General features: G+C 37.7%; 1 protein-coding gene across 1 annotated transcript in view; it reads right to left on the bottom strand.

Moving 5' to 3' along the window:
* Positions 1 to 10,888, bottom strand: part of RAVER2 (ribonucleoprotein, PTB-binding 2) — a 33,237-nt gene that overhangs the window by 5,954 nt on the left and 16,395 nt on the right. The window contains exons 4-11 of the mRNA XM_010282312.1: positions 10,378 to 10,569; positions 9,350 to 9,476; positions 8,320 to 8,405; positions 4,823 to 4,927; positions 4,521 to 4,632; positions 3,131 to 3,387; positions 991 to 1,102; positions 493 to 638 (exon numbers count right to left, since the gene is read on the bottom strand). Coding sequence (XP_010280614.1) covers positions 493 to 638; positions 991 to 1,102; positions 3,131 to 3,387; positions 4,521 to 4,632; positions 4,823 to 4,927; positions 8,320 to 8,405; positions 9,350 to 9,476; positions 10,378 to 10,569 — 1,137 coding nt within the window. The remainder of the gene's footprint in view (positions 1 to 492; positions 639 to 990; positions 1,103 to 3,130; positions 3,388 to 4,520; positions 4,633 to 4,822; positions 4,928 to 8,319; positions 8,406 to 9,349; positions 9,477 to 10,377; positions 10,570 to 10,888) is intronic.

Below are 10,888 nucleotides of genomic sequence, written 5' to 3'. Positions count from 1 at the left end.
GGGAAAGAGAAAAACTTCATCGTTTTGAAGACAGAGAAAAGCCAAGCCAGAAGTAATTTTTTAGCCACTTGCACTGAATTCAGGTTCTCAAGAAGCAATCTTTCAATGGTTATGATACTGCAGCAGGGAACGGATTGAGGCTTTTTTTGACTGGCATTAGATGTACTTTGTGCTAAATCTATTCTGTACACTGAAGGAAATAAATTATCAGTGAAGAGGACCTACAAGGTTCAATCAGAAGAAGAGCGTAGGCTTTGGTTGTAGGAAAGCCTAGGAACTGCTGGAGAGTGGTTCCTGATGTTGGGGTATGCTGTTCAACTCCATGCAGGGCTATCAGACCACATCTGTACCAAGAAGTGCATTAAGAGTACACAGAAAAACAACGAGCAACTCAGGGAGGGATCTCCGAGCAGATCTCTGCCAAAAAATCCTAATACCAGAACTCTGAGTGACAAACCCGGTTTCAGAAGAAAGCGCTGCAAAACAACGTACCTGTGTGTATTCCCCTTGCTGCTGAGAGTAATTAAAATAATTTTCCATTGCAGGTTGTGATGTAGTTCCCTGAGACACAGCAGCATCCACGATGTTGTTCGAAAGTCCAGTCTGCTGCGGTGGACTAGAGGCTTTGCTGGCAATTGCTGTTCGTAACACAAAGAATACACGGTTTGTATAAACTGCACAAATTAGGTTGCAGTCTTGTTTAGCAATATTCTGGGATTAAAACAGAAATTTGCTACTTCAGACTAGGCTGGGATCAAAATTAATCAGCGCTCCTAATAAGGCTTTCTAGAAGTTTGTCTACATCAGTAAGCCCATTACCTCTGAAAATATTAACTATGAGGATAGATTACATTGCAATTTTAAGACAGACTGTAAGATTTCCTTAAAGATAAAGGTTGTGGTCACTGGAATTACCTGCCAAACAGAACAACAACGTGCCACACTCTGGTCAAGGAAACTTGCAATTAAAACTGCTAAACGTTTGCTTACCTGGAAGACATATACCAGGCAACACACTTGCCAAGTTCAAGTAGGGGTTGGTACTAAGACGTATTTCTTTTGGTGGTTCTCCTAGCAACGAAGTCTGTTTTTTTAAGGGAGTCTGCAAAACAGTTGGACAGGTCAGTTTGCATTATATTCATACAACATTTGAGAGAAATAAGGTAAGTGTCCCAGCAGGATTTTGAAAACAAACAAACAAACAAACAAACAAAACCTTAGCCCTATAAAATGTAACAGGAAAACTTTTAAAATAAATACTAGGGACAACTATCTGGACACATTTTTCTTGTGAAAAAAGCCTGTACTTTTTTTCTTGCCAAATAATTTTGTAGGAATGTTTCTCTTTAGACTGTAAGTTACTAACGGATATTAAAAACCAACCAAACAAAAGAAAATCATTCACATTCAAGTAAAGGAATAATAATCACCATAACGACTCCAGATGCTGGGAGTCAGCCTTAAGTACATGCACAAGGCAAAATCATCTCTTTACACCCAGAGTCACGAGTAAATAAAGGATAAATGAACTCTGGTCTGGAGGGACGAACCTGTCTGCAATCTGCCATGAGGACACATCTTACAGATCTCTTTATGAGCCCTTACTTAAAAGGGGAAAATGTTTATGAGTGGAAATGAAGTGTCAGGACTGACTCTCTCCTCCAAACCACCAGAAGTCTTTCCTATGAGGGACCAAGAAGGCTACACTACCGGCTTACATCCCCTTAGCTTATGTTAGAAAAAACACCAGGAATCAGGATGAAGTAGCTATAGCAAGTTACATAGCTTGTCTGAAATACATAGCTCAAAGACACTTATACAATAGTTTACTCCTATTCTGTTAATTTTTTCAAAGCCCGTTAAGGAAAAAAAAAATCCATTATTTTAATGGTTTAATACTATTCTCAGTAAAATACTATTAATCAACTTTTCAAAAACAGTGAGACCAATTTCTAAACACAAAAACTTTCAACAGAGTGCCGAAATTCTTCACCTGGATGCAAAAGCAGACATTTAAGACAGTATGACCCTTCAGTGGCAGCACACGGACTGTGGCTGCCTTGTCAAGGAAGTGATTTTTGCAAACTGGGCCTTCTGTCTACTGATGCAGAAAAGGAAAGAATTAAACCATCTACCAGGATTTCAAAAAAGAACTTTTCCTGATAAACAATATTCATGTAAATAAATGAGTTATCTAGTCTTCTAATGGTTTAATTACATTTCCTTTTAACTCAATGAAAAGTTGAAATAAAAAACCTGATTTTAGATATGTATACACATACACCCTATGTATTTTACCCATGTGTATCTATACATAGGTAAAATCCGACTTCATTACAGTAAAAAGTGATTTAAAAGTTTAAAAGTGTACTTTCTGAAGTAGGATCAAATCTGTCAAAGCTGTCTAATAAAGGCAGACACCAACACTGTATATAATCTAACCACTTCAGATGCTTCAGAAAATAATGTTAGGAAAACACAGATCTGATCTGAGTAAAGAACATGTTTCCTCATAAATGTAAAAGTATTTATGTCTGTTATAAAAAAAGTAAATGCATAGACCAAATTGTGTTAATGACAGGACATGCTGAAAAAACTTCAATAGACCATTCTGGTTCAACTTAAATCTCCTCCCATCACCGTCCCATAAAACTGATTTCAGGCTAAGAATATGTCAGCTATGGCTAAGAGGATACAGATTAAAAGTGGAGAATTTACACACATACACCACCTGGAAACCCAAAGACCCTACATACCACCAGAACTGCTCCTGATTAGCCATGAAATTCAACCACAAGTTCAATTTTCAGTCTTGAAGAGAGACATTGCCCTCAAGATAATTTCATCATCAAATACTATGAGGCATACACATGGAAAAAAACACCCTCCAGCATTGTAAAAAGATTCCTTTGTTAATTCATTTGGACCACCAAAGAGCACTATTGTTCTCTCCCTATTATTCATAACTGAAATGACCTTAAAATGTCTCATGAATGATCCTGTGATCTAGCAAATTTTATAGCGAACAACTACAATAAGCAGTTGCAGTTAACTCTTAAGCATGTTAAAATAAAAAAGAGAAAATCCACACATGAGAAAAAAGAAAATATTTGTATTCAATGTTCCTTACCCCCAAACTTGTATCAGTACTTTTTAGTTGATTTTGTTGTTTGGCATGTCCAGCCCGCAAAGCTCCCGCAGAAAGATTTGGTAAGGTCTGATGATAAGGCTGTGATCCCGAGACAACTGCTTCGGTAGTCGATTGTTTGTCTGGAGCGTTGTTTTGCCCTGGTATAGCTTGTCCAACAATGTGCTGATTCGGAAAGAATGGCAGCATGCCCATCCCTGCTGCTGCTGCTGCTGTTTGAATTGGAGTCAGATTAGATGCTGCAGTCAACCATAAATGGAGAAACTTTTCTGTTAGACAAGATTTATCAGTACATTTTGTTTGTGGTTTTTACTAAGTGATGAGAAAAACATTGAGATCTCTCTTTTGCAGCTCTCCCGGAACACTGGATTCTGACGATAGTTTTTATTCGTTTACCATCCCAGGAGCAAACAACTCTAAAGCTAGAGTTCAAAACAACTAAACAACTCTAAAACAGAGCTAAAACTCTGACTTTTCTAAACATTCGCTACGATAGTAAGTTACTTTGTGTTTCCTGTGACTTTCAAAAAACCCATGAACAACATCCTACAGGATCCTGTACTGGAACAGCGGGGAAAAACCCCACCTCAACTGGCATTAGTAAAATTTGTTTTACAGACAAAAGATCTAGAAGTATTCTCCAAAATTAAAATCTAGACATTCAGAATAGGTTTCTTCCCCACCCCCGTAAGCTTTTCCTTGCTCCTGGTTACTACCATTACTCAGACCACGTCTGCAACTGCAGCATACGTGGCTCGCAGTGGAGGAAACAAAAAAGACACAGTAAGCAGTATCACAACTGTTCTTTCCTCATAAAAATTGAGGGCATCACTGGCACAGAAATTTGCGCTCAAAATTGACATCCGTCCCAGACTGGATGTTAACGCTCTATTGCTTAATGAAATGAATGCAAAAAACCTATTTGCGGTGCCTCTTCAGCTACTCAGATTTATCTACTTTGAAACAACAAACCCCAAAATTTTGGTCCTAAATAAAAACGTACTCCACGTGCACTAAAAATGGTGGTAATTGAGCAAGCAGAATATTTAACAATCCACAAATATTCAACCAATGCCACAGTGTACTCTTTCTTCCCTGACAAACAGATGAGACAAACCAGGCAATAAGACATTTCAAGTTTCTTTCCTGCTTAAACCAGCCGGTTACAGTTGGTTATATAGATATATAACTCGTTAACTTGCTTAACTATATAGCTATATAATGTACATTATTGTCTAGCTCTCTGCCTGCCTTACTGTGCAGTGATAAGGTTCAAACATATTATTGCTTTTGCTACAGTGGGGGAAAGTAAGGTGAATTATTCCAAGCTGAGCATGTCTAATGATTTGGTATGAAATAAAATGTCATTTACACTTAAGAGCTTCGCCACGGGTTCCCATGCCTGAACTCACTGGTGGCATTACCCCAATTCCCAGTACTGTCTGAAGTAGCATTGTTGGAGGTTCTCCCAGCAAACCCGGTTTCTATAAGGAAGAATAGAAAACTGCGTAAATGATTAAAATAATCTGTCTGGAGCTATTTCTTATAACTTTCACATTCAGTTAATCTTTTTAGATACGCTAAACTGTTAAATTATACTAGATGCAAAAAATTATTTGTTTTAGCAGTTATAAGAATGTCCAAAGACAGCTGAAGTTAAAGTGATGGCCTTACACTATTAGCCTGAATGTTTTCAATCTTCATCAGTTGCTGCTGTGGCAAGGGTAGGTGAGCAGGGCTCTGCAGCAGTAAGTTAGATGTACTCCCCAGAATTGAACTCTGTGAAATTAATAAAAGAAGTGTTAGTTGACAGTCATGGAAAACAATACATTCCTGAAACATTTTCAGATGATACTGCTTGAAGAAATTTCAATTAGTCTGAGTTAATACAGCAAAGGAAAATAACTATTTCCTCCACAGAACTAAACCTTCGCTTCATTCATAGGAAGTTATTTCAAGTTCATGTGACCTCTCTTCCGCCTAGCCCCTTTTTTCACCTCACAACCACAAGTATGCTTTCTGATGGCTTTTACAGGATCGAGAGTACACTCCAAACACAATCCAGACTCCATCGCAGCCCCAGTGTCTAAGCCAACAGGGAAAGCTAAACGTTACTGAAGCCTCTGCAGACAGACTACATAGCGGAGTTACCTACAGTGCCAGTAAGAAAGACGAGACACAAGGACTTCAGGGGATTACGAGCTGTATGAATAAGGACTTCACGGTTTGTTAGCATCTGCGTTGTGCCTTGCATCGCAATTCGAATACATAACCTCCGGCCAAATATCTATACAGTTTACAGGACACGGTTGTAACTGGCAGGGACTCTCATCCCTTACTTTACAGTTGCCAGTTTTCCCCCCTTTTTTGTGGCAACTATCTACATGAAATTCTATTCCAGACCATTAAAAAGCTTACAAATCACAGTGCCTACATCTATAAAATATTAGTATTTTCCAGTCAAAAAATTCTGGATCCGTTCGCCACTAGAATTGAGCCACTTAATCAACAACTGGCACCACGTTCAGACTCTGCTACTGGTATATTCAGCAGTATGTGCTCTGGCTAGCACAGTGGCTTCAATGTCCACTCTGGGACAAAAAAAACGCATTATGATTCATGCCAGCTGAACACAAGCTTGAAACTGTCTTTCTGGCAGCAGCTCCTGAGCATGATTTGCCAGGCAAAATATAGCTTGCTCTACAAACCTTTTTGTATAGCACTGCAAGAATAGATGTACAGGACACCGACTGTCAAATCATGATGAGTATAGCCTTCCTCATTTTTTTGAAATTTCCCTGCACAGGAAAGATCACCAAAACCAGGTAATGAAGATGGAACCCAAAATGAGGGCAGCTCTCTGGATGCATGGCTTTGCAGATTTCACGGCCTCCTGCAAAACACCTCACAGGTATTTTCAAGCCTAGGTTATATCTCTGAGTTGTAGGGTCAAATTCCCTAGGGAAAATGCCCTATAGTCTTCTGGACTCAGAAATGTGCAATACAAAACAAAAAAGGGCCATATCTAGATTAGTTATGCATCTGCTATTGTAACTGTCTCAGTGATTTCCAGTAGAAATTGTCCGAGGCTGTTTATTGACACCAATACCAGCGGTTGTTCCTTCTAAACTTGGGTTATGTCAACAAAGAAAATGTATTAGTTCAATGGCAAAACTAGAATTCCACAACTCAGTTGCAAAACTTTTCCACAAAGAGTGGAAAATCAGAATGGTTAGAACCCTCAAAAGAAAGTCTCCAGGTTAATAAAGATTTAATAAACTGCTGGATGACTCAGGAAGCCACATCTCTGAGAAAGTTTAAAATGCATTATTTTGGCACATGATAACTGTAACATAACAGAAATTAAAAGAAGGAAGTTGAAAGTCATGCTACCTCCCAGAGTTGAAAGATTACTGGATGAATAACTCATTTGTTCAAAGTCCCCTCTGTTGAATCTTTTTTTTAATCAATTATTTTATAATGTTGTGGTATAATCATCCTAAAAGTATTGTTTCCTCTCATTATATTACTTTACAAAACCTTGACTATAAAACAGCAAAAACAAGATACACAGGATGCTGAATCAGTGTGTGACTGGAGAAGCAGGGAGAGAGTCGAGCTAAGATGCTCTCTGTTCCTGTATCGTGTGACAATACTGATTTTCAAGACAAGAAAAATAGTGACCTGGTTCTCTGGTTTTAGAGAATACTCTGAAATAAGTCACTGAATAACAGATAAGTGTGCCTAATAGAAGGAATTGGGATAATCAAATCACTGTCAATAAAATTCAGGCTATTAGACCAGGTTTGGAGCTAATTAAATGACAGGAAGCTCCCTGGAAGAGAATTAGACTTGTCTCTTTAGAGAGAAAACACTATGTTTTTTGGCTGCAGCACTCTTAAACCTAAAAACATTGCATCATCATCAATCACACTGTTAACTGTGTAAAATATGCCTGTCTCCAGCTGTGATTAGAAAACATTCACATTGCCTTCCAAGGAAGCATAGACTCTCCAAGACTGAAGAGAGAGCAGCAGTAACTAAATATACCAATTGAAAATGTCATTTAAATAAAAGAAGTACAAGCAAAAAATGAGGTATTTTGTCATTGTATAGGACAAAAGCAACTCACTTGATGGAGCAAAATTAAGTGCTATTTATTCAAAATGAATTATATACACCTCCCAGCTTTTAGCAGAAAAAAAAAGAAAAGCTAAATATGCTTAACATAAGGCGTATCTTTGCATCTTAATTTGGTCTTTTTTAAGATCTGTAAGTCTGTGTTTGCCAAAAGAACAGCAGAAATAACAACCAATACTTAAGGGGATTTTATTTTTTAAATGGGAATTTCTGAAACATCAGAAATAGTAAGTCAAAGTGATTGACTCCAGTCTCTCATAGGTGCTCATGAAAATCCCTGCCATGAATACTAAAGGCAAATTTTGGCTCCTGGCAGAGCTGGAGAAATCTCTGACAGAACCTCAATGCAAGGTGGAGGCCAGGCAGGCTGCTGGCCAAATGAACTGCTGCAGGAAGGAGTTCTGGTTGTGGGTGCTACTCTAGCGTGTTCTCATCACCAATTTCTAGGGCAAACTCATCCCAAATATCCTTTACAGTATCTTTCAGAAATTCTGGTGTGTCCATATGGAAGTCATATCAACTTTAAAGTGAATTACAAATACTCTGAGAACACTTTAAACAGCTTATAACCTTGTGGTTATGACTAAGAAGTAACATCTGCAGATTATATTTTTTATGGCATATATAGCTTTAAAATGAAGATAAGGATGCTAAGCTTCTTGGCTTGGATGAGATAAAACAACCAAGTCTCTACAGGAAGTGTGTATGAGCAGCTCCAAGAGAAATGGATGTGCCATGCTCCTTAAGCGCTAATTTAAACACAATTTTTTTTTTTGCCAGTAATGGCAAGTTGTCTCTACATAGGCAGGTGTTAGCAAATCAAAAGCTCAGTTAAGATAAAATAACTCATGGAGAGTAAGCACAGTCTGCTCTTACATGCCCATAGGCATCTCATAATAAAGTGCTTTTCTTAAAGACAGCGTTAATAAGAACACTCGATTTTAGCTGTAATTTCTTAAAACTTTGAGAATATTTTTCATGCTAAGATCTCCACAAATATGTATTTTGACAAAAGGGTTTTTTTCACATACCTGATGAACTTTATTCAACTGGAAAAAAGGTGGGCCAACTGCTGAATTTATAAGGTGAGGTAAACCTGCAGATGCTCCAAGACCTGCTTTAGAAACACAAAACAAAGTTGCAGTGTTTTCTAAGTTAGGCAAGTAAAGATCTTTAAAGAGTTATTCTATATTTTTCAGATTTGGTTTCCACAAAAGTTTGCCATATACTGAAGGTGACTATAATGAAACCTTTCAATACACCCGGCTTTGATCTGCAATTAACAGCATATTCGAGATCAAATGTACTTTCATGGATCTCCACTAAAGCTGAGAGTTTTGCTCAAAGATGCAGAAATGCCTGCAGTTGACTGAAAGACCACAGCGCTATCTAAAGTGCTTTGAAACTTCAGCATCAGCTAAAGCGTTTCTTCTCTGAAGTGTTCACTTCACACACAATTTCTGTTTATCTTCTGTCAGTAGATTATGTCACATACTCTTAGCTGTCCCCCACTTGACTCTTCAAATTACCTGTTCTCATGTTCCTAATACTTTCACCATTTGAAATGTGATAAGATTGATTTTAATATGTTTATTCATATCCATCCTAATGAGAAGGCAGAGGCGTGTTTTTGGCTAATGCCATTACGAAATACTGTGTACGACTACGGTACCATCCAAGTGAACAGACACTTCCATTGGAAACAACAGGAGAAAGACTCAGGCTGCAAAACTCAGATCTAGAATCAGATTTGAACTTGCAATTTTAATGATGTCTGCAAAATACATTTCATTTTAAACCCATTTCTAATGTAAACATTCAGAGACCAGAGAGTTCCTGTGAGGGCATTTTTAGGTAACGCTAAATTTTACCCAGACATAATACTGTAGCAATGCATTTCTTGCTTTCACTTTCATAAAATGTGAGTCTACACAGACACACTGAAACAGTGTCTGCACAGATTCTGAAAATAGTACTCCTGCTTCTCTCCTTTGCTGAAAGCCTCCTATCACCAAGAACAGGGCTTGCTTTTTTTTAAACTCAGGTTTTTTTAAAACTTACCAGGTTTAACAGCATGTCCACGCAACTGGGGCTGCAGCAGCATTTGCAACATTGCTGGATTATTAAAACTTTTCATAATCTGCACTGGATTTGGCTCTGGAAGCAAGCCTTTCCTATTGTTCCTCATCTCCAATTAAAAGAGATATAAAAATGTTATTATCAGAAGAAAACAAAGAATGTATTTAAACCCCTCAAAATTGTGTGATGGTAAAAGCACATATTTCATTTTACACAGAAAATAACTTCAACATGTCCTTCCCCGTTTCCCACTCCTTTCCATGCTCCTTCTCCCTTGCCTAACAAACTATTCCCCCAAAACTTCAAGCGTATTATTTTTCCTGAGACACATTTCTTTTTTTTCCCTTAAACCAAGACAGTGTTATCAATAATGGAGAATATGAAAGGCACTATTAACGTAAACACTACGTACTACCTTATATTAGCACCACTCATCTCTTTTATAAAAATGTGGGCTAAAGCTAGCTGAAGCAATGAGACTGTTCTGCTTCTACTTTTAAGACAGCATCATGCAACAACTTACCACATCTAATTTTCTAGGAAATAATTTGATAAGACATTTGGGTGTAAAAAGATTTCTTCTACATCAAGCATGAAATTAAACTATTTCTCCTACCTTGAAATTTATCTTAAAATTGACAAATTCTTTCCTCTCTGTTGTAAACCAAGTTTTAGCTTGTCAAATGACTCCACTTACAGTTGATTTTGTTTCAAACTGGAAGAGTTTCTCATGCAGAAAATTAAAATTATACTAAAATCTCAGAGCTACGTAAGTATAACTTTGTGATATCTTATCGCCATGTTTTACCCTTTCTCCTTGCAGAATATGGCCATGCTCTTCCTAGGAAGGAGACTGAATTGGGCTGACTAGATTTAAAAAAAAAAAAAGCTAATGCTTCCAAAAGCTCGGCTTGTTTTCCTAACGCAAACCAGCTGAATCCCTCTGCCCCAACTCGTGCCACTCAAGGTGTATCAAACTCATTCTGAAAACAGATTTGCAAATATCTTACCATCCTTTGCGCCGCTATAAGTGCTGCTAACGTACTTCTGCCTGGCGCTCCCGGAGCACAGTACGACACCTGGACTCTCTTTCCTTTGATAGTCATGCCATCGGTGACTTCTTGTACTTTCTCAGCCTGCTCTGCAGTTTCATACTCAACCACCGCAAAGTCCCCAATATAACTGTCTTCATCCTGAGCAAACTGAAACAACATTTCACAATACAGTGAACAAAATGTAGAATTTCAGGAACTGCCTTACAATATTTTCACCTATCCCTTGCAAAATACTTCGCAAACAGTTGACACCTTTTGTTAATGCCTACCCAAATCAGTATGTTTCTTTCTCAAACATGCTAGATATAAGATGAATGTCTATATTTCAAATATATATATTTCCAATATAAATATATTTCCAAATATTTATATATTTGGCATGCATGCTCTATCTACCACCTTCACTTCAATCTAATCTCATGGAGAGCCTGAGCTATGAAATGTATTTAACACATATTTTCAGAAT

This window comes from Phaethon lepturus, unplaced genomic scaffold (genome assembly GCF_000687285.1).
Source record: "Phaethon lepturus isolate BGI_N335 unplaced genomic scaffold, ASM68728v1 scaffold8692, whole genome shotgun sequence".
NCBI classification, from domain to species: domain Eukaryota; kingdom Metazoa; phylum Chordata; class Aves; order Phaethontiformes; family Phaethontidae; genus Phaethon; species Phaethon lepturus.
This window is presented reverse-complemented; position numbering and strand designations above follow the sequence as displayed.